The sequence below is a fragment of the Coenobita brevimanus genome, chromosome 23, assembly GCF_032717465.1.
Source record: "Coenobita brevimanus isolate Jiangsu-jjx chromosome 23, ASM3271746v2, whole genome shotgun sequence".
Lineage (NCBI taxonomy): Eukaryota > Metazoa > Arthropoda > Malacostraca > Decapoda > Coenobitidae > Coenobita > Coenobita brevimanus.
In genome coordinates, this window is record NC_136976.1 from 50,078,280 (window position 1) to 50,103,170 (window position 24,891).

General features: G+C 43.9%; 1 protein-coding gene across 1 annotated transcript in view; it reads right to left on the reverse strand.

Moving 5' to 3' along the window:
* Positions 1-11,206: 11,206 nt before the first annotated feature.
* The window catches only part of LOC145392702 (malonyl-CoA decarboxylase, mitochondrial-like), a 203,782-nt gene continuing 190,097 nt past the window's right edge, over positions 11,207-24,891 (reverse strand). Inside the window, exon 11 of the mRNA XM_080267005.1 lies at positions 11,207-11,754. Within this exon, the coding sequence (XP_080123131.1) occupies positions 11,559-11,754 (196 nt within the window). The 3' untranslated portion in view covers positions 11,207-11,558. The remainder of the gene's footprint in view (positions 11,755-24,891) is intronic.

Genomic DNA, 24,891 nt, shown 5'->3' on the forward strand with positions numbered 1-24,891 from the left:
GTGAGGGTCATAGTGACTGATGTTCCAAGGCCTCCTTACCCACCCAATACAAAGATGAAAACATATAAAAGTGCTCTCATCAGAGAACATCACCGTCTGCCAGACCTCTGAGGACAAATCTTAGAATTTTCTTAAAAAGCCTAGCCATTTCTGGCACATCCGTTTGGTCAAAAGTGCTGCCTTGGCTGGCAAGCATGATGGTACAGTATGTTCAAGTCCTGCAGCTGGTAATGGATGGTGTTGATAGAGACACCTTGTAGGAGCTCTGGATAGTTAATTCTGAGCTATGCAGCCATAATATCAGGAGTTTTAAGCACCTCATGCCTTAGGAGATTGTCTGTAGTCTTTGTTGTCTTGTGTTGTCATCCTGGGCGAGGTTTTCTTTGTGGGAAAAGATTTGGTAAGAGGCCACGGGTACTGATTGTCACTTTTCTCATTGACCACTCCGACCATATGGTTTGTCGTGCTATCTACTGTATTTGGTAGAGATGTTCTTGTGTTTCCAGGTGAGAAAATGAGCCTTTTCCTCATTACTGTAGTTAGAACAACAGCACTCATATGTAACCCCTAAAGACCCCAATTATTTCAGGAACGGTACCTCCCACAACTGCAATTCAGGAGTGTTTTGGCAACTTTCACCAAGGGCAAATTGACTATGTTCTGGCTAGAGAGGAAGAATTTACATACATGATAACGCAATCTGCACCCCCGTAGGCCAAATGGTTACCGCACAATCGTGTGCCAAAGTTTATAAGAGTTACCCCACGAAAACACTTTAAAACGTGAAAATTTTGATAACTACATATTTTTCTTACTGAAACAGGTCATTTCAAAGTGTTCTGTCACACCAACCATGAAAACAGGTGTATGTAGGTGAGTGAAGATTACTAGACTGTGGGGAGATAACGTAGGCTATGGAAAGTAGGCCTATAGGTACTGGGGTTAGAAAAATAACCAACTTTTCGCATGAAAAGAAAACACTTCAGTGTGTTTTGTAACATTTTGGTGGCCTGATACCTCTCGGGGGTCTGTAAGGGGTGGGAGGGTAGTGGATGACAAGGAGGGAGGGATGGATGGGGTGGGGTTCAGGGGGGACACAAGGCTAGCAAGGTGGGAGGAGGGGCGAGAGTGGGTGGGCAGGGACACAGGTGGTGGCGGGAGGAGAGATGCAGGTGCATGGAGGAGTGGGAGGGTGATGGGGGACAAAGAGGGAGTGAGGGAGTGGGGTAGAGAGTGGAATGGAGGCAGCCCAAAGGGGGGGAGTGCCCCCCCCCACTGCCTGGGTTAGTTCAATCCCCCCTCATGCCACTTAGAGGTGAGTTCTCATTGGCCTGAAGCCATGTACGTCGAAACTGGGGTGGAGGAAGCACTCCGCAGTTTTTTATAGGCCCTGCTCAATTGATGCAATTAGGCATTTTGGCGTAAAACTCAAATCACATCAAAAGATGCGATTAGGACTTTAGGGGTTAATTATGAGATTGCACACATTAAAATCCATCCATCCATCCATCATCCAATCCTACGTCGCCCCATGAGGAGTGTAGGAGCCCGGGGCCAGGCAGCTGGTCCTGACATTTAAGATGAGAGTGACCAGCCACACTCATCCCTGAGTGGCAATACATGAGCAATAAACCCCAACCATCCCTTGGATATAAACCTTCATCGGCTCATTCTGACTGGAGCGCAATAATTACCCACTAAACCACCAAGCGCCAAAATTTGGTTATGTGGTTACCACCCAGCGAAGTAAATGGTTTCCTGGTGTACAGGAAACCATTTGGCTTATCACTCAGCGTAGAGTCACTCACAGGCAGAAGAAAGAGGAAAGAATGAAGGAAAGAAGGACGGAAGAGGGAGTGTAAAGTCATCTGAAGGCAGAAGGACGAGGAAAGAATGAAGGAAAGAAAGACAGAAGAGGATGGAAGGAAAGAAGGATGGAGGAGAGGAAAGGGCAGTCACCCGAGAGCAGCACTACATTGAGTGAGTGGATGGTGAGCACCCTCACCTACAGTACCACAAACACATTAAAATCAAATACAGTAATCCCTCCAATATCTTGAAGCATGTACAATAATCTAGTGTTGTGCTGCACTTAATCCTTTGCACTGTGAGTTATAACTGTTTAACACTGCACATTCTGTTCTTACTTGCACAATGCCAGTTTCAATTGCCAGTCTGCTCTCCGCACTTAATCCTTTGCACTCTGAATTCTAATTTCTTAACAATGCACAACACTGTCAATTCCCATGTGGTCTAGTGTGTCGAGGTATTGCAGTTTATTCACAAAAATGAGCACGTGCAGCATCGACTGCGATGAGCATCTAGTCAGGATGGTAGATGGGCAGTAACTGGGGAGGGAAGGAAGCAAGAGGCTGCAGCCACCATGCGTAAACACAGCTGCTCGGTGCCACGCACCAAGTTCAAAGTACGGTTGAAAAAATGTTGGATTTTTTTATTCTTTATTTTTGGGGGGTTCCGAAGGCCTGGGCCCAAAATGTCCGGATATTGGGGAGTGCGGTTGTTGGGCGTCCTGATATTAATGGGATTACTGTACAGTGGGAAGCAATATCCAAGGACATTGGTTAGGAGTGAAATCTGCAGTACTGTCCTGTACCTAAGCTAATGGATGACTTAGGCTTAAACATAGCATTCACTTGAAGTAAGCCTAGAGGGATGCCAGATGTCACCAGACACAAACTGAGCTGATAGTATGGCATGCATTGCAAATGAAACAGGCCACTCATAGCCATTCTGTTTTGAGGCAAAGCCACCAGCTTCTCTTTCAAAGTCTGTTTGTCTGTAAAAAGTTAAAACATAAGGTGTCAACAACTACTTCTGACATTACTGTTAGTAGCTGAAATTCTGTAGTTCACTGTTGACCAGTGTTGACAGCAAAGAGAGAGCTGCCAGCATGAAAATTTAATTCTAACATTCTCCTTAGTGAGAATGCTAGTTGTTAATCACTGGAGACTTACTGATGTGCAAGTTATCATCTGTTTCAGATAACATTTTTTGCCACTACTTAAATGCTTTTGGCTGGTTAAGGTATTTCACTGCTTTTCTGTCACCTTGGGAAAACTATTTTGAGCCAAGCTAATCAAATCAGCCCCATCAGGGGTCAGAATATGGTGTCAGAGTCACCAAACATTGTCTAAAGCAATAGCCATACTGGTACTTGATGACTTAATTTTTCTGTAACAATGCCAGTGTAGGAGGTCTGGTCAGAAAGTATCTGACCTTATATTTTTTTTTTTCCCATCAACCGGTTGGAGGATAGAGGCAGGGCTTTGTGTTGCACAATACAGGACCTTCATGCATATGTGTGATTAATGCCAACTGCCAAGTGTGACTCAGTGGCAGTCAGTTAGCCTAGGTTCATGGTCGTGCATCTTACACTCGTCATGTTTCCGTGCTCATCATGATGACCAGAAATGTCAAACAACATTAGAGCAACAAATTTGGCCAAAAACTAGGTGATACCCAAGATGAAACTACACTCAACCCTCGATTTGCCGGACTAAAAGGGTGGGTAGACCAGTCCGGGAGTGGCAAAAGTCCGGCCCCACATACCATTCCCCGGACTACTACCATACTTTGTCCGAATTCTCCAATATTGTCCGGCATTTATTTTGGTAATCTACAGCATTCTGGGATGTTAGCTACCTATACCAACATAAGTAACATACACAGTACATAAAATAATAACGCTGATGCAATAACAATAATAATAACTGACACAAGAGCTGTGTTTTGCTAGCTACAACCCTAAGAGTGATTGTTTAGACAGTTGTTGACGAGAATGTGGAGGGTATGATAGAAGATCAAAAAGCTAAGGAAAAAGAGGAAAATGAGCAAGGAATGGAGCACCACAAGGTCAGCCAACCACTAATCAGCTGACCGAGATACAAACATGCAATCTTGGACTGAATCGGCAGTTTTAATTGGAAAATATTTTAATCTTTACCACTATATAGGTTTGCACACCTAATTATTTGAAATTCAGTCAAAAATTTGTGCTTAATTTAATTATCAATAGAAAATCAGGATTCAGAGCGAAAATTTCTTAAAGTTAGCGGAAGTGTTTTGCCTCTAGCCTAACAACTCGCCTTGACGGACTTTTATTTTGTAATAAATATCGATTTACGATGCAGATAAGTTTTTTTGTACTCAAAATAAATATTTATGCAAAATAGAAGTCTGTCAAGGCATCCTGGTGATCTGAAGGGGAAATATCTGCTAACATTGGCCAACCACTAATCAGCTGAACGAGATACAAACAATCATCGAATATGATCTCGATCTTGGATAGAATTGGCAACTTTAATTGGAAAATATTTTAATCTTGATCACCATATAGGTTTGCACACCAAATTATTTAAAATTCAGTCAAAAGTTTGTGCTTAATTTAATTATTAATAGAAAATCAGAATTCAGAGTGAAAATTTCTCAAAGTTAGCAAGAGTGTTTTGCCTCTAACCTAACAACTCACCTTGACGGACTTTTGTTTTGGATAAATATCGATTTACAATGCAGATACATTTTTTTTTTTTACTCAAAATAAATATTTATGCAAAACAGAAGTCTGCCAAGGTGTGCTGATGATCTGAAGGGGAAATATCTGCTAACATTGGCCAACCACTCATCAGCTGACCGAGATATGAACACTGACGATCTGAAGGGAAAATATCTGCTAACATTCGTGCATTTTAGCTCTGAAACCTAATTTTTAAATTAAGGTATATTCAGTAAAATTTTTAAAGTAGATTTCAGATAATTAGGTGCGTATGAGCCACTGTGGTGAAAAGTGCCAATTCGGTATTTAGTCACACTGAGTCGGGTGAGCAAAGTGAGTAGGAATGGATCTCATTGACTTTGTCCGCAAAAAAAAAAATATATTTTTAATTACCTATGAATATTATTGTGTCCAAGCCTTCCTTAACTTTACTGTGTTATGCAATAAACTATTTATAGTGGCATTTGAGAAAGGTAAGAGGCAAATGGGATATTGCCACGAGTTAGGAGCTGGTGGCATGAAGCAGGTTGGTGTCCAAGCTGCATTTCATGTATGAAAATAATTTCTTGTGAGTGTTACAAATGGCCTTTATCGAGTCAAAACCTTGCTATAATTATACTGTATTGTGCAGCAGACTGCTTATACTTTTATGTGAGAGAATAATGGCCGGACTTTGTTGAGAATTCCGGACTTGTACAGGCATTTGCCTGGCATTTGACAATATTGTCCGGCCTCAGCCCGTGTCCGGGAAATAGGGGTCCGCCAAATCAAGGGTCGAGTGTATCAGGAAGATCCAGCAAGTTTGGGGGAATAAAGCCATGGGGGTAACACAAATTAAAGAGTGGTTCAATCGCTTAAAAAATGGCCAAATATCAGTTGAGAGCGATCCACGTCCTGGGAGACGATCAACAAGCAGGAGTGCTGAAAATGTGAAGAAAGTCTGCAATTTGGTCATGGGAAATCATTGGTTGACTGTCTGAGAAATTGCTAATGAAATTGGAATCAGCAAAGAACCAGCACACAAAATTTTAACAGAAGATTTGGGCATGCAAAGAGTTGCTGCCAAGTTCGTTCCAAAGCTTCTTTCATGTGAACAATAAGGTCTGCAGATGAACATTGCTCAAGACATGTTGGAGTGTACAAATCATAAGCCAGATTTTCCGAAAGCTTTTATCACTGGACATGAGACTTGGGTGTATGGGTACAACCCAGAAACCAAAGCACTGCCATCCCAATTGAAGCATGTAGGGTCGCCTCAGCCAATAAAAAGCACGACAGGTCCACAGCAAGGTGAAATGCACGGTGACAGTTTTTTCCGACTACAGTGGTGTTGTGCATCATGAATATGCACTAGAAGGTCAGCCTGTCAACTAACTTTACTGTCTCGACATTATTCACTGTCTTCATGATGCAGTTCGGCAGAATAGACCAGACCTTTGGAAAGAGGTATGTTGGAAGCTGCACCATAACAAATGCCCCTGCCCATTCTTCTCAACCAGGAATTTTTGGCCAAGCACAACATCCCGCAGGTCCTATTCACCAGACATGGCTCCGTGCAACTTTTGGTTATTCCCTAAGCTCAAAGCTCCACTAAAGGGTTCCTGATTTGAGATGAAAGAAGAGATCATGATAAATATGATGAAGCACCTGCAGGAGATACTGAAACCAGATTTTGAAAAATGTTTCAGGCAGTGGCATGAACGCTGGAGTATGTGTGTCAAGTCACAAGGGGCCTACACTGGGGGAAATTAATGTCCTAGCTCAACAGGTTAGCTATTTATTTATTTTTTAGCCTAAGATTGAATACTTTCTGAACAGACCTCATATTTAATTCATATTCACAGAACACACTACAAAAATTAAAGTCTTTAACTTTGTATTTCCTATTTCTGGAAACTTAGTCATTTAAAAAAAAAAAAAAAAAAAAAAAAAAAAAAAAAAACTATTACTGCCCTGATGTGCATTTTTGGTTATGGAAATAAGTACTGATATGTCCTTTTGAGATACTGGCTTGATTTGTATTTTTTTGGTCACAGAAATAAATACAGTGGACTCTTGTTTTCGTGGTAGGTGGGAGCGCTCACCATCCACTCACTCAATGTAGTGCTGCTGTCGGGTGTCTGCCCTTGCTTCCATCCTTCTTTCCTTCCATCCTCTTCTGTCTTTCTTTCCTTCATTCTTTCCTTGTCCTTCTGCCTATGGGTGACTTTACATTCCCTCTTGTGTCTTTCTTTCTTTCATTCTTTCCTCTTCTTTCTGCCTGTGGGTGACTCTACATTGAGTGACAAGGCTAATGGTTTCCTGTACACCAGGAAACCATTTGCTACACCGGGTGGTAACCATATAACCAGAATTTTGGCGCCTGGTAGTTTAGTGGGTAATTATTGCGTTCCAATTGGATTGAGCCAGTGAAGGTTTATATCCAAGGGATGGTTGGGGTTGACTGCTCATGTAATGCCACTCAGGGATGAGTGAGGCTGGTCACTCTCATCTTAATGTCGGGACCAACTGCCTAGCCCCGGGCTCCTATGTTCCTCATGGGGCAATGTAGGACTGAATGATGGATGGATGGACTCTTGTTTTACAAGGCTAATGTTTCTTTGAAAAATAAAATGCAAACTGAATCAGGCCCATAAGAACCACTGTTATTTAGCTAATGTGTTAAGGAAATTTAAAAAATTTTCCAAATCCCCCCTGTGGCCCTCCACAAAATTTTTCACCCCCGAATTCATGCATGATGATACTGCTGGAAGCAAAGAAACAGTGGAAGCATTATTAGACATAAAATATGGTGAAATGAGGTAAAAAGTGGTAAATAAGTGGGATATTTCACTTACAGTAGGGCACCAGGTGTAGTGCCTAATAGGGACCAAGAAAAGTCCTGCCAAAGTTGGGGTATTGACCTTAACCCCTTAACTGCGGGGTGTCTCATACCGCGGGGTGTCACTTTTGTGATTCTGTGTTATTTTGAATTCGCCCGGGCTTTCAAGTGGTGGCTTGTATCGTCTATCAGTACTGCCAATATCCAACACTAGTCAGCACTCCTAATCTCATCTGTACTCCCATCCATTGTTGACAATTTAGCCATTTCTCCCCATTCTTGACTACCCTCCCTACCTCCCCTCCATTACCCTCTCCTCTCGCCTGCCCGGTCACGCTGCACTAAGTAAATCATCCCCGGAATTTTCCACTGATTTCATCCATTGAAATAAGCCCTATGCCCTATTCTTATACAAAATAATATATATAAAAAAAAAAATAATAATGTAAGTGATGGTGCCATACACCTGGAATTGGCTAATTATCACCTGACAACAACTCACGTGCACTCGTTCGCTAATTTTCCCCGTTTATTTCCCCTTGAAATATGTTGTATAATCTATTTTCGTAATAAAAATATATATAAGAAAGGAAGGGAGAAGCCTAAGTGATATTTACATTCACCTGGAACTACCTAATTTATTATGTATTGTCTAGATTTCCTGCCAATCATTTCATAGTGTATATATTAGCAGCTGTCACCACGCTGACATTGGCAGCCTTTCACTGCCCCTAGGCCACCACAGCATTCAGTTTACTGTCGTCTTTTAAGGTGAGACCATGTCGGATTCATCCCTGTCCAATTCCGCCACTTTTTAGTCCCATGCAAAGGGCCCTGTGACCTCTACCCCTAATAAACCTTGTGTGGAAAAGGGTAAAGGGATAAGTGAGTGCTGTGGAACGTGAACTGGCTAATTTATCAATGAAAATCATGGACAGTGACTATGATCTTTCTGGTGACTAAAACAGTTTAAGTAGAAATGTAAATAATGTGTAAACAGCAAGTGAAAGCAATGAATGTAAATATAAGTGAACAGTGGAAAATAGTTTTATAAGTTACTGCAAGTGACAGTGCATCACACAGTGCAAATAAAATAGAAATGTAAATAATGTAAATAAAATAGAGAATGTAAATAGAAACGTAAATAATGTAAATAAAATAAAGAATGTAAATAGAAATGTATATGAGTAGTAATGTAAGAATACGAGTATATATACTCGGAGTAATGAAAGTGAAAGTTTCACTCTAGCATGTATGAATACTATGAATTATGAAAGTGAAAGTGACAGATTCGCTCTCAACGCTAGTATACAGGACGAGAAAGTGAATGCTACGTAATTTACTGAAAGAGAAATTGAATGCCTACAGTGACAATAAACTACTATTACTGAAGGAAACTTATGGATAAAGACTGCAGATATATATAAGTGTTATACAATAATAGAAATATAAAGTGTGAGTGTTTTTATGAATAATAAATGACAGAATACTAGCGGCGAACGAGCGCAAGTGGGAAGCTGGTACGCGCTCGTAATTTTCATTGCTTTCACTGTTTTTTGTTTTGGAGTATGGATTCCAAACTATTTGAAAATCACAGAATAGTGTTTCTAGTGATAATATCAGGCTGTGGTAATCGTATTTGGGGGTGTCGGGAAGTGTAGAGTGGAGACTTCGTTACCCAACTTCAGAAGCCTCCACAAGTTCAACGGTACTCAACGAAGGCTCAACAAACATCCCAGAAGAAAGCTAAAGGTATGTGCCATATGCAAATGTAATTATAATATTCTAGGATTAATAACTGATTTTTGGCAAATATTTTTACAAAGTCTGCCGGAGTGCGAATATAGCCGCGGGACATGCAAGGAGCACCAAAACAACCCCGCGGTTTAGGGGGTTAAGGGAAATAAGTTAATAGGGACCGGACCTGTACGAAATCTCCCCCTAGTGCATTTCGTATTTTAAATGCATCCTAAAGTTACCTGAAATGCTGCTGTTAACCTGCCTTTGAACTCTGTAGCAAACCCAGTGAAGCAGAGAACTCAGCAAGTGATGCAATGTTCCATTTCTTTGCAATTGCATTATAAAATAGGTGGACCTGGTCTTGAATTTTGGGCCCTGACACACTAACGCCTTCCTCGGTCCTTCTCTTCAACTGCTTAACAAATAATGCTCAACCAACAGCATAATTGAGCTGTACTCAGTCATTGTTTTCATTCATCAGCCTTTGGCGCGTGGTTCAAAATACTTCTTCGCAAGGTCTAGACTGGCTTTGAGTTCACTCAGCTGTTTTCTCATACCATGAATTAAACTCTGGCACATTCATTTTGCATATTTCAGAGTTATGAGCACCCTTCTCCATTTCTGCCACGATTTTATTATTTAACTTGTCATCATACCCGGTACTTGCATTTTTTCACCCCCTTGCGGTAGTCCTGCTTGGCCTCCCCTTTACTACCTGCTGTTCCAGGTTTGTGCCTTCTTACACCATTTCCAATATCACCTGGTCCACCTCTGGCTCTACTTTAACACATGATGACGCATTTCCGTCAATTACTAATCAAGGACACGAGAGCATAACATTCAACTTGGGGACACACTGAACATGTGCAGTTAGCAGGCTGAAACTGAGTGTTGGCATTGGCGTTGCCGTGGTGAGAATCCAAAACTCGTGGTGCCGGAGGGAGCAAAAGTGCATTTTTTATTCGTGCATATGCAATCACGGGAATGTTTGATGGCTGCTGCAAAACTGCACAGTTCTGCCATTCTGGATGCCACAAAACCAGGTGCCTACTGTCCTCTAAGAGGTGCCTGTGTGGAGCTAGGGTGTTGGGGTGAGGAGGTATCCGAGGCTGTGGGACTAGAGGAGGGACTGAGCAATGCCTCTAACCCCTTGATGGTTGAGGCTAGGTCTTAAAGCCCTCAAACTCTCTCATCTCCTTGTTGTCAGAAACTATTGGTGACAAGTCTGGTGGTGCAGAAGTGCTAGGACAGGAGGACTGAGCTGGCGCATGCACGAGAGAGGAATATAGGAAGCAAGCTGCACATATCATCACACTTTTTTTTTTCCTAATTGTCTCCAACAGGAACTGGTTTTGGTCTGGGGATTTTGCTGCATAAAAATTTGATTTTACCATGATGCTCGATTTTTGGGTCAAGGATTAAAGTGCTAATTAAAACGTGTTTTGTGTGAATGAGACCCATATTCAGTATTATTAGGGTCCACTGTATATTTTTATTTTCCATTTATGTACATACACATGTAAAAATGTAAATTTATCAACCAGAAATTATACAGAACTAATAGTGTTTTACAGGTTTCCAGATTACTAAGCATCTGTCAGCTATCTCCTGTACCTACAGAACTGTTACTTTGATATTGTAAGGCTGGGTAAAAAATGAAGCTCACAACCATTCCAAACGAATGACAACAATTCCAAACTAATGACTGCTGTGGCTAAATGTGCTGTTATGTGGATATTTCCAAGTGGGCAGAATTCATGTACTTTAAACAGAAAATCAGACTATGCAAGTGATCACAGTTTGGATGTCTATTACACACTTAACTAAACACTGTAATCTGGATGTTATGGGTACATCATTTTCTTGATAAATCATCTAAAAATTTGTGCAGCATTTACACTTCAGAGGATCACACATGGAAAAAATTATTCTTATATCTAAATCTATCTATCTATCTATCTATTGCCAGATGCCTCAATCCCGTTCGGGGTGGCCACAAACAAATCACCTCCACGTCGCCCTGTCCCCCGCCATTTCACTGCCCCGTTCCCAACTCACCCCCCCCTCTCTCATATACCTCTCCACCCCATCCCTCCATCTCATCCTCGGCCTCCCCCTCCCTCTTTCCCCCTTCACCTCACTCACATACACTCTCCTCGTCAATCTAAATTCCTATAAAAATAGAATTTGCCTTATACCTGATGCAAAATTTCATGAGATACATGCTGATTATCAAAAGAAATTTTAAATACTGTACAAGTGTAATGAAGTGCAATAACAAAGTGACAAAAATATGCTATTTTTTACTAAACAGCCACAGGAACAAGAGCTGATTATGCTGTGTGTGTGTGTGTGTGTGTGTGTGTGTGTGTGTAAAAGTAAAACACTGGTCCATCAGACAATTACAGCAACTGCCTCTACATGCTCCCTAGACACAAAATCTAAAAACTAAATGCTGCCTCTTCGTTCACTCCCCACCATAGGTCACATTTTGGACTCGGGTGTGATGGTGATGATAGGGGGTGTGGAGTTCCTTTGAGTGGGTGAGGTTGTGGCAACAGTGGATGTCTTCATAATAAGTGCAGCACTCTGGGCAAGAAAGGTGACAGTGTCGGAAGCAGTGATGTGGGAGTTCTCCAAGTACGAGCGGCTGTTCTTCTCACACTCCTCCAGGAAGTACCTATTGGGATAATAGGCAAGGGTCTTTTCATCATCATCATCATCTTCATCATAATTATCGTACTTCCTGTTAAACACCTGGATGATAGAATCAAGATATAGGAGAAAAAAATGCAAAATCTGGTGAACCATCAACAAAATGCCTTGTGATTATCACCATCATCATTTATGGTTTTATGTTTGTTTTCCATGTGACATGGGTCAAACAGAATAACTTGAAAGCACTCTTCCACCTTACTTTGTCTATGCCAGCTCTCTAGTAATACCTCTGGATCTGACATCAGTATACACCATCTGGTACCACGTCATCCTTGGTCTAACTCTCCATCAACAGTCCAGTACCTCAATAATTCAATATATCCTCATCAAACTCTCCTGGTCAATCCTTCTGATATATCCAAATTATTTAAAACTACCCCTGCTTAGCTACTTCCTTTCTGATGTTTTCTACTCTGTCATCATCTTAGTTCTCCTAAGGTTATCCCTTCATCACTTTACAGCACATATCCACTGAATTATGCTTAGGCTATTTCTTTTCTGTCTCATTATATCCTTCCATTTTACATCCCATGTTTCACTGCCACACATGACATCTCAAATATGGTTGTGGTGATGGTGGTGGTAAGTAAGGATAATAATAATAATAGTAATAATAATAATGATGATAATTACAACCTGGTATCTTGTTTCTCAAAAGCACCAGTACTTCCAAAAGAAATCACCTGCACCTGAAACACAGTTGCATCTTTACAGTTACTGTACAAGAACTGTGATATTATTCATATAATACAAACTTCATTTGCTGAAGTGGCTATAAACCAAATCTTGTAAATATCCATCACAACATCTCACTCTTTAAATCATAGCTTTTTGAAATACGAAAGACTTTCAAGCATCCCTTAAAAGATTCAAGAAAAGTTAAGTGTCCCATGGGCAACGACAGTCTGATACATAATACAGGGGTCACTCATTGAAAAACAACCGATCAGAAAAAAGTTGGTCGATGAACAGTTCTTAATTCACTATGGCACAAAAAAATCTAATTATTTTCATAATACCACACTCTGGTGTGCTGGCAGAAGTTTTAACAATTCTGCAAGATACTCCAGTTCACCCAACATAAGAACCTTGATAGTTATAACATAGTGTTTAAATTTTGTTCTAGCTTTTACTGGCTGTCAGTGCAACTAAAGTAGAAATCAGGTAGTGGAGGTTCCAGGGGGAGAAAAAAAAAAAAAAAAAAAAAAGCCTTGCTACCATATTTAACATAGGCTGAACCGTCTTTCACTGATTATTTGGAAGGCCAATCTATTATTCATTACAATTATCAACATAGGACATGACCACCGTGTGAACCAAAGTTAAGAGGAAATGTCCATTTATGACTGCCTCACAAAATACAGGTTTCTGATGTGCAGGTTATAGCTTCTGATAACCTGATTCTGGTGTTCCTTGTTACTAGGTATGAAATCAAATATACCCCCAAGTTTCAAACAGAACTCACTGGATGATGTTGATAAGTACCAATGTCATAAGTTGGGATATTATCGGCATAATCACCCCTCTTCCCTCGAATAATGATTTCAGTTTTGCCATCATTCATTTCTTCTCTCAGTCATCAACATTTTAACATGAGACATAAGGATGCCATTCAGTTCTTTGTATCGTTAATATGTGTTATCTTAACCCTCCCAGGCATGTTGACGCGAATCGTATTCTTTGTGATTTGGCACATAAACGCACATTGACGCGAATCAAGTGAATAAGCAGAAAAAAAAATAGCCAAAGTGTAGTTTTGGGCCGATTTGCGTCAAATTTTGGTGCGTTCCAGCGGGCATGTCTCTCTTCTGAGGTAAACACTTGGCAACACTGTAGAGCCTCCTCAGACTCTGTCCGTAGCGATAAACCTCAGTACCTCACAAGTAGCCAGGCTGTAGGGCTGTGCTGCATGTGTTGTCCCTTTAAACACCACTAATTCTCCCCCTCCCACCTGAGCTGAAGTCCCTGTGGACTGAGTGTGATGATATATTATTTCTGAGCATATTTTGAAGTGATTTTGTTGATGGAACATGGATATGTATCTCGAAAAACAATGGTAACCGTTATCAGTCATTAGGCCTAGGGGAAAGACACGTGTTCACTGTAGCGGGGTTTAGCCACTCTGCCTCCCCTAGGCCCTATGCTGTGAGTACATTTATGTATATAGTGAAGCCAATGCCTAAACTGTATATTGTGTGAAAGATATAGTGGCTGGCTTTGTGATATATTGGAACTAGCATGCGTTACGTACGGCATAGCCATAGTGTGGAATGAGGCAGGCGTCACCTGTAGGCTGTAGTCGGGAAGTGATTATTAGAGGTGTTTAGGGATGGAATTTGATAGTGATTAAGTGTTCATGAAGGAGTGTGGAGTGTGCCAATATAGCGGTGCATTGAAAATCTCGAGGCGAAAGTGCTGCGTCACGGTCACATTGTACCGTAGTAAGGAATGGAAGAATTGCGGAGGTAAGGGTGGAATCACTGTGGTAGTCATGTATTTGGGTATGATTTAGTGTGAAGTGTACGTGAAATGTGCCACGAGTGTTCGTGGAGGGATAATTTAGGGTGCGTAGCATAGGTTAGCGATACCTCAGCGGCAGGTGTGCAGGGTACGTAAGGACGCCTAGCAACCATGGAGGTCATTGAACGTTTTTTTTTTTTTTTTTTTTTTTTTTTAAATGCGAGGAAGAAGGAACCAAAGGCCATGAGCCTGCAGTAACAGTTCCCTCCAAGAGAAAAACAAAATACAATATAGAGCCAATTCAAGATCCGATCATTTTGAGATGCCTGGACACACTGCGTTTGAAAGACTGGAGATCATAGGCAGCAGGAAATACAGACAGAGGGAGACAGTTCCAGAGCTGACCTGTTGCATAAATGAAAGACTGGGAGTAACAGTTAACTCTTGCATTAGAGAGATGGACAGAAAAAGGATGAGAGTTTGCTGCCAGACGGGTGCTACGCGCCCGTCGTAGAGGTGGAGGAATGCAAGCAGACAGTTCAGAGGAGCAGTGACCATTAAAGTAGCGATAGAAAAGAGATAAAGATGCAACAGTGCGGCGAAGAGACAGAGGTTGAAGGGAGTCAGTAAGAGGAGGAGAGTTAATGAGACGAAAAGCCTTTGACTCCACCCTATTGAGAAGAGCTGTATGTGGGGAGCCTCCCCACACATGAGAGTTGTACTCCACACAGGGGCGGATAAAACCCCTGTATAGAGTCAACAATTGCGCAGGGGTAAAGAAAGAGCGAAGTCGGCTTAGCACACCCAATCTCTTGGAAGCAGATTTTACAAGAGATGTAATATGATCTTTCCAAGATAAGTCCCAAGTAAATGAAACCCCAAGCATGTTCAAGGATGATGCAGGATTAAGCTGAATATTATTAAACATTAGTGGGTATACCTGTGGAAGATTTTGTCGGGTTGATAGGTGTAAGAACTGAGTCTTAGATGCATTAAAGACAACCATATTATTTTTACCCAAGTCAGAGATACGAGCCAAGTCGGACATTAGGTGTGCCATAGCCTCATCCCTTGTTTGTTGAAGTAACTGTTGAGATGGGCGTTGCGGGAACTGAATGGAAAGGTGAAGGGTGGAGTCATCAGCGTATGAGTGGATAGGGTTAGATGTACAGCTTAGAAGATCATTGATGAATAAAAGGAAGAGAGTTGGTGATAGGACAGAGCCCTGAGGAACACCACTGTTGATAGATCTAGGAGAAGAACGATGGCCGTCTACAACAGCGGCTATAGAACGACCAGAAAGGAAGCTAGCGATGAAGGCACAGATAGAAGGATAGAAACCGTAGGAGGGCAGTTTGGAAATTAAAGATTTATGCCAGACTCGATCGAAAGCCTTTGAGATGTCAAGTGCAATGGCAAAGCTTTCGCCAAAGTCCCGAAAGGAGGATGACCAGGAGTCTGAAAGGTAGGTGAGAAGATCGCCAGTGGAGCGTCCCTGACGGAACCCATACTGACAATCGGAAAGAAGGTTGTGATAGGAAAGATGCCTTAAAATTTTTCTATTAAGAATTGACTCGAAAACTTTTGAAATACAGGACGTTAAAGCAATTGGACGATAGTTGGAGGGTTGGGAGTGGTCACCCTTCTTTGGGACTGGCTGAATGAGAGCAAACTTCCAGCAAGAAGGAAAGGTACAAGTTGACAGACAAAGACGAAAGAGTTTGCCTAGGCAGGGTGTAAGCACAGAAGCACAGTTCTTGAGAACAACAGGAGGGACCCCATCAGGCCCATATGCCTTGTTAGTACTGAGGCCAGTGATGGCAGAAAATACATCAACTGAAGAAATTTTAATGTCAGCCATGAGGAAGTCAGAGGGGGGAAGTGATGGAGGAACAGCACCGGAATCGTCTAAGGTAGAATTGGAGGAGAAAGTCTGTGCGAAGAGATCTGCTTTATCAGTAGAAGAAATAGCTACAGAACCATCAGAGTAGAAAAGAGGAGGGAAGGATGATGAGGTAAAGTTGTTAGAAAGATTTTTGGCAAGATGCCAGAATGAGAGGGAAGAATTCGAGTTGGAGAGTTGAGAGCATTTGGTATGGATGAAATTATTTTTAGTAGAGCGAAGAACAGACTTAGCACGATTCCGGGCAGAAACGTAAAGATGATGTGATTCAGGGGTGGGTTGGCTCTGGTACCTTTTGTAGGCCCATTCCTTGTTGCGGACAGCATTAGAACAAGCGTGATTAAACCAAGGCTTTCTTGCATTAGTCAAAGGATATGAGAAAGGAATGTATGCTTCCATGCCCGAGAGAATAACCTCCGTAATGCGCAAGGCACACTCAGATGGCTCACGGCCATGGAAGCAATAATCATTCCAGGGAAAATCAAAGAAGTACTGCCTGAGGGCCTCCCAGTCTGCGGCTCCAAAATGCCACAGACGACGTTTCCCTGGAGGGTCCACAGGCTGTACCGGAGTGATAGGACAGGTTAAGGTAATAAGGTTGTGATCGGAGGAGCCCAACGGAGAGAAAAGATTAACAGAGTAAGCAGAAGGATTAGTTATGAGGAAGAGGTCAAGTATGTTGGAGCTCTCTCCAAGGCGGTCAGGGATACGGGTAGGGTGCTGTACAAGCTGCTCTAGGTCATTAAGGATAGAAAAGATGTAGACTTGTTCACCAGGTGGATCCGTGAAAGGATAGGAGAGCCAAAGGTGGTGGTGAACATTGAAATCTCCAGGAATGGAGATTTCAGAGAAAGGAGAAATGGATAGAATGTGTTCCATCGTAGAAGTAAGATAGTCGAAGAATTTTTGATAGTCAGTAGAATTAGGGGATAAGTAAACAGCACAGATATATTTAATCAGAGAATGACAGGAAAGCCGAAGCCAGAGTGTGGAGAATTCAGAAGAATCAAGTTCAGGAACACGAGAGCAAGATAAATCATTGCGTATATATACACAACAGCCACCTTTGGCTTTGAAATTAGTATAGAGAAAGTAGGAGGATACAGAAAAGGGTTTGCTGTCAGTTGCCTCAGACAGCTGAGTCTCCGTTAGAAAAAGAAGGTGAGGTTTAGAGGAGGAGAGGTGGTGCTCAACAGAGCGAAAGTTAGAAGAAAGGCCGCGAATGTTGCAGAAATGAAGAAGAAGAGAGTCAGACAGTGGTTCCAGGCACCTTGAGTCATCACCGGGAGAGGGGCAGAAGGTGGGGGCATTTATGGTCCCCCCCCCTGGGGACTCTGAGGCTTGATAAAATGACGCCATTTTTGGTAAATTTTGAATAGGAAGTGTAGTGTGTACTGTGCATGTAGTTTGGTGAAGATAGTTAGAGAAATTTGTACTGGAGAGCATGCTGGCCTACTCTCTGTGTAACTGAGACACTGAAAAAGTTCAGCAAAGGGGGATGGTCAGGAACTAGTCCTGAGGGCTGATGAAACGGGAGCTCCAGCACTCCCTGTCATCAGCTTTCCATCCACCTCGGGAGTACTGCCCTGCTCGACTGGTGCTACAGTCTACTCCTCTGTACTGTACCTTGCTCAGACATTTAGTGAGAACTTATACTTTATGTAGAATGTACATGAAATGTGACGCAAGTGTTCGTGGAGGGATATTGTGGGTGCGTAGCGTAGGTTGGCGATACCTTAGCGGTAGGTGTGCAGTGAATGTAAGGATGATGGGCAACCACGGATGTCAGTGGACAGGTAGTGTACTTTGCTCAGACATTTGCTGATTATTTATGATTTACATAAAATGTTAGTGGTATGTGTCACGAGTGTTTGTTCTGGGATATTGTGGGTGTGTAGTGTATGTCAGTGATACTTTAGTGGCAGGTGTGCAGGGGACATAAGGACGCTGGGCAACCACGGACATCAGTGGACGGGTACCGTACCTTGCTAAGACAACTGTTGAAATTTATGATTTATATAAAATGTTAGTGGTATGTGTCACGAGTGTTCATGAAGATATAGTATCATGTGTTGGGGGAACCTAAAGGGAAGGAGGATTATATATATACAGTAATCACTCTAATATCCGGACGCCCAATAACCGAACATCCCCACTAACCGAACCTTATCATCCTGGGATCAAACATTCCCAAAATGGTCCGAAAATCCAAAAAAATTGGAAAAAAAAAAAATCGATTTTTTGCCGTCCGTAATTTGAACTTGCCGCGCGCGCCGCGTGAGAGCATTGTTTTGGTTCGTCATTCCTCCGACGTCCGATAGAGCGCCGCTGCATCCTCCCCACTTCCCGCCTGTCTCTCACCGCGACAAGACCTGCGCTGTTCGCCATGGCTGCCCACGTGCTCGCTTTTGTGGTGGTGCCGTACTTGCTGCAAGGCCTCCTGCTGCTCTCTGCCCTACTCTTAGTGTGTGTGATGATGGCCCCGCCTCCTGAGAAAAGGAAGAGAGTGGTGTTGACTCTGGAGAAGAAACGGGAGATATTGGAGAAGGTTGATGCGGGTTGGTCTTCCTCTCGCATTCTCCGCGAGTTCAACCTGGCCCGGTCGACTTTGTTCGATATCAAGCGTTCCCAAGACAAGCTCATGCAGTACACGGCTGACTTCTCGTCGAGAAGCAAACGCAACGTGGAGAGGAAGGTTATGTTTACCCCCAAGTATGCAGAGATCGACCGCTCCACGTTGATTTGGTATTGACAGCAACGTGCAGCTGGTGTGATGGTACGTGGAACGGAGCTGAAGGCTGCTGCTGAGAAGTTTGCAAGGCTTCACGACGCCCTAGACTTCAAGGCATCCGAGGGTTGGCTCTTTGCGTTCAAGTTGCGACATGGCCTTACTAACCGTAAAGCACATGGCGAAGCATTGGACGCTAACGAGGATGGAGTGGACGAGTTTCGGCACAAGGTGAAAGGCTTGATCGACAGGGAGGGCCTCACTCTCGGTCAAGTCTATAACGCTGACGAAACTGGCCTATTCTATCGCTCGGTGCCAACGAACACTCTCGCCGATGAGACGGAGAAGCGTGTACCTGGCCGCAAGCTTTCTAAGGAACGGATATCTGCTTTGTGTTGTGCCAATGCTAACGGCATGCACCGGCTTAAGCCCGTTATTGTTGGCCGTGCAAAGCAGCCTCGGTGCCTTCGTGGGGTGATGGATGTCCTTCCTGTCGTATGGTACCATTCTTTGAAAGCATGGTTCACAGCTGTGATTTTCAAAGACTGGTTTCACCATCACTTCGTCAAGGAGGTCATACATTACCAGACGAAGACACTGGGAATTCCTCGCGACCAGGTAAAGGCTCTCCTTCTCCTCGACAATGCACCTGCCCACCCGTGCGACAAGGACTTGGTTGCTGAGAATGGCCGTATTAGGTGCATGTTTCTGCCACCTAATACGACTGCTCTCATTCAACCAATGGACCAAGGAGTGATCGTGGCAACAAAGCGCCTGTACCGTCGGAAGTTCCTGGACGAGGTGATGGTGGTTCTCGAGGACGAGGACGAGCGCAGGGAAGGACGTGACACTCGAGGCAAGCGGACTTTGGAAAACCTTCGCCGCTACAACATCAAGTCTGCGCTGTACAACTGGGCTAGTGCATGGAAGGAAGTCCCTGTGAAAACTCTTGAAAATGGTTGGTCTCGTCTGCTTCTCGGAACAGATGTGGAGTACGATTTCCTAGGGTTTGACGTGGATGACTTCCATGCACGGCTACGTACGCACGGCGACGATGTTGATGTGGACGATGTTCGTGAGTGGTTGGACGACGACGAGGGCGATCCTGGGTATCAGACGTTGTCTGATATCGAGATCGCGTCTTCGGTTGCTGGTGTCAGTCCCGAACTTGAAGATTCCGACGACGAAGGCGATGATGATGCAGACTCCGCCCAGCAGGACACTACTCCAGCCATCCCCAAGCTGAGCGCACTCCGGGAACATCTAGAGTTCGTCCTAGACTACCTGGAACACCCGGACTGCGACAGGGAGATGGGGCCCTTGGGACTCGTGGAGGAAGTGCGTGCTTTCCGGCAGCGCATCAACAATCGCCAGAATCGTCGGTCCTTGCGTCAGTCAACGATTGACAGTTTTTTCAGGCCCGTGACCCCCGCTGTGCCAAGCCCTGGTTCCACTCCGTTGCCTCCCCAAGACAGGCCCTCATGCTCCGAGCCACAGCCCAGCACATCAGCTACAGTGGAGTCACCGCTCGACGTGAGTTTGCGGCTGTCTTCAGAGTCTTCTGTAGTCGGTACGCCATCACCACTACCCACCGATGCACCCCTTGGACGCCTGCCAGTGATACTCTCGGGCTCTGACAGTGAATAAACAGCAAGAACTTCTCCACTAGACCACACGGGAATTTTGAGTGTTGTGCAGTGAAAAAAACGGTGTGTTGTGTTAAGGTTTTCAAGTTGGGAGAAAAGACTAAGTAGAAAAGAAATTTAACGTAACTAACCTTCTTTGTTTTGGCTTTGGAAACTTAAAAAAACTTGGGAAAAGTTAATGTGCAACACTTAAATTTAATGGAACATTATTTGGACTAAAGTGAACACTGTGAAAAGAACGGACTTCTGTGTGTTATTGACTAAGTTCAGTGCAAGACTTCAGGAAGAGTGTAGTGCAAGTGCTTCAGGAAATCGTTCTTACTGTCAGAGTCCGAGAGGAGGCGGTTATTCATCGAGGTGGCCAGGGACTTGCTGTAAGTAGCCAAAATGTTTCATGTTGTACTATTTCCCATACTATATTTACCAGAATGTTTCATATTATATTTTTTCCCATACTATACTTACCAGAAAGTGTCATACTGTACTTCTTTCCATACTAAACTTACCTCATGCATGTGCAGTAGGAATGTGTTTTTCAGAGTTCGGTTAGGTTCGGTTAGGTTAGGTTCGGTTAGAGTCCATAAGTACCAGAATGTTTATTAATGTATGAACATACTTCTAAACCCACATTTTATGTTTCTATTGCATTTATTTCAGTCATTTATGTGCCTTATTGGTGTGATTTGGGTGTTAAATAGGTGCTATGCATGTCCGGAGGGAGTTGTATAGGTGTTTCTCTGTGTTAGGGTCCGTAAGTACAAGTCCATAAGCTGGGGCCCAATATCCGGACAAAACCAATATCCGAACCTACCGATGGCTCTATTGATCCGGATATTGGAGTGATTACTGTATATATATATATACAGTAATCCCTTTATTATCCGGATGCCCACTATCCGGACTCCCCACTACCTGGACATTTTAGGCCCGGACCTTTGGATGGAGGGTGAAAGACTGACGAAGAGAGTGTATGTGAGTGAGGTGGAGGGGGAAAGAGGGAGGGGGAGGCCGAGGATGAGATGGAGGGATGGGGTAGAGAGGTATATGAGAGAGGGGGGTGTGAGCTGGGAGCAGGGGAGTGAAATGGCGGGGGACAGGGCGACTAGGAGGCGATTTGTTTGTGTCCACCCCAAACGGGATTGAGGCGTCTGGCAATAGATAGATAGATAGACCTTTGGAACCCCAAAATGGCCAAAAAAGGTAAAAAAACAAAAAAATCCAACATTTTTTTCAACCATACTTTGAAATTGGCGCTCAGCGCCGAACAGCTGTGTTTATGCGCGCCCTTTTCTTCCTCCTCCCAAGTTACCACCTAACAACCATCCTGACTAAACGCTCATCGCAATGGATGTCGCACGTGCTCATTTTTGTGAATAAATAGTAAACAAACTGCAATACCTCGCCACTAGACCACATGGGAATTTACAGTGTTGTGCAATGTTCTGAAATTAGAATTTAGCATGCAAAGATTAAGTATAGAGTGCAAACTGGCGGTTGAAACTGGCGTGGTACAATTAAGAACAGAATGTGCTGTGTTAAACAATTATAATTTGTAGTGCAAAGGATTAAGTGCAGCACAACACTGGATTACAGTACATGCTTCAAGAGCATTTTCACCACTGCCAGAGCATTAGAGGAGGCAGGTTAACCTTCGTAACAAACGGCCACGAACATGTTGTTTGTACCCTGTACACTGCTAAATACTCGTATTTTCCATACTCATCTCTAATTCCTCATTCTATGGTTCCTTTTCATTTATTTCATGTATTCTGTCCCTTATTTTTGTGAATAAGATCTTAAATAGGTGCTGTGTGGTCCAGTAGGGAGTTAGGTGATTTTCAAAGTTAGGCTGGGTTAGGGTCCATAAGTACCAGTCCAGGAGGCAGGGGCCCACTATCCGGACGGACCCACTTTCCGGACATGCCTTTGGCTCTATTACATCGGATATTGGAGGGATTACTTACATACATATATATATATATATATATATATATATATATATATATATATAATTATATGTATGTAATGTACAGTATAAATACATGGCACACCCACAGACATCTGTGGACAGGTATATGCTGTACCTTGCTAAGATACTGGTTGGTAACTTATGATTTATATGAAATGTTAGTGATGTGTGCCATGACTGTTCATGGAGATATTGTTAGGGTGTATATCATGTGCTGGGGGAACCTTAGGGGAAGGAGGGCAGAAAAAAATTATATATATATATATATACAGTAATCCCCGTAATATCCGGACGCCCAATTTCCGGACATCCCCAATTACCAGACATTTCGTCCCAGGATCCAATATTCCCAAAATGGGCCAAAAACCGCAAAAAATTTGAAAAAATCCGACTTTTTCCCACCTGTAATTTGAACTTGGTGCGCGCAGCGCGGGCCAGCTGTGTTTTGGTGCGTCGTTCCACCGATGTCCGCTAGAGCGCCACTGCATCCTCCCCACTTGCCGCCTGTCTCTCGTTGTGTGTGCACCCTCGTCGTCATGGCCGCCCACATGCTCGCTTTTGTGGTGGTGCCTTACCTGCTGCAAGCTCTCCTGCTGCTCTCGTGCCTCTTCTTCGTGAGTGTGATGATGGCCCCACTGCCTGAGAAGAGGAAGAGAGTGGTTTTGACTATGAAGATGAAGAGGGAGATACTGAACAAGGTGGATGCGAGATGGCCTTCCTCACGCATCCTTCGTGAATTCAACCTGGCCCAATCTACTTTGTTTTATATCAAGAGATCCCGAGACAAACTCATGCAGTACACGGCTGACTTCTTGTCGAAAAGCAAACACAACGTGGAGAGGAAGGTGATGTTTACTCCCAAGTAAGCAGAAGTTGACAGCTCCACGTTGATTTGGCATCGACAGCAACGTGCTGCTGGTGTGATGGTGCGTGGCACGGACCTAAAGGCTGCTGCTGAGAAGTTCGCAAGGCTTCAAGACGCCCTAGACTTCAAGGCATCCGAAGGTTGGCTCTTTGCGTTCAAGTTACGACATGGCCTTACCAACTGTAAGTCTCATGGCGAAGCTTTGGACGCCAATGAGGATGGAGTAGACGAGTTTCGGCACAAGGTGAATCGCTTGATCGACAGGGAGGGCCTCACTCTCGGTCAAGTCTATGACGCTGACGAAACTGGCTTATTCTATCGGTCTTTGCCTACGAACACTCTAACCAAGGAGACGGAGAAGCGTGTACCTGGCCGCAAGCTCTGCAAGCAACGGCTATCTGCTTTGTGTTGTGCCAATGCTAACGGCATCCACCGGCTTAAGCCCATTATTGTCGACCGTGCAAAGCAGCCTCGGTGTCTTCGTAGGGTGATGGATGTCCTTCCTGTTGTCTGGTACCATTCCTTGAAGGCATGGTTCACTGCCCACATCTTCAAAGACTGGTTCCACCGCCATTTCATTAAGGAGGTCATCCATTACCAGACGGAGAAACTGGGAATCCCAAGCAACCAGATAAAGGCCCTCCTTCTCCTCGAGAATGCACCTGCTCACCCGTGCGACAAGGACTTGGTGGCTGAGAATGGCCGCATTAGGTGCATGTTTCTGCCACCTAATACTACTGCTCTCATCCAACCAATGGACCAAGGAGTGATCGTGGCAATGAAGAGGCTGTACCGACGGAAGTTCCTGGACGAGGTGATGGTTGTTCTCGAGGACGAGGACGAGCGCAGGGAGGGACGGGACACGCGAGGTCAGCAGACTTTGGAAAACCTTCGCCGCTACAACATCAAGTCTCCCATCTACATGGAAGGAAGTTCCTGGTTGGTCTCGTCTGCTTCTCGGAATGGATGTGGAGCATGATTTCCTAGGTTTTGACGTGGATGACTTCCATGCACATCTACATGCGCATGGGGACGATGTTGATGTGGATGAAGTGCGTGAGTGGTTGGATGACGACGAGGGCGATCCTGGGTATCAGACCAGTCTGATATCGAGATCGCATATTCAGTTGCAGGTGTCAGTACCCAGCTTGAAGATTCCGACGAGGACTTCGACGATGACACTACTCCAGCCATCCCCAAGCTAAGCGCACTCCGGGAACACCTAGAGTTCGTTCTGGACTACATGGAGCACCCGGACTGCAACAGGGAGATGGGGCCCTTGGGACTTGTGGAGGAAGTGAGCGCTTTCAGGCAGCGCATCATTAATCATCAAAATCGTCTTTCCTTGGGTCAATCAACCATTGACAGCTTTTTCAGGCCCGTGACCCCTGCTGTGCCCAGCCCTGGCTCCACTCCATAAGACAGGCCCTCATGCTCCGAGCCACAGCCCAGCACATCAGGCACGGTGGAGTCACCACTCGACGTGAGTTTGTGCCTCTCTTCAGAGTCGTCTGCAGTGGCTACGCCA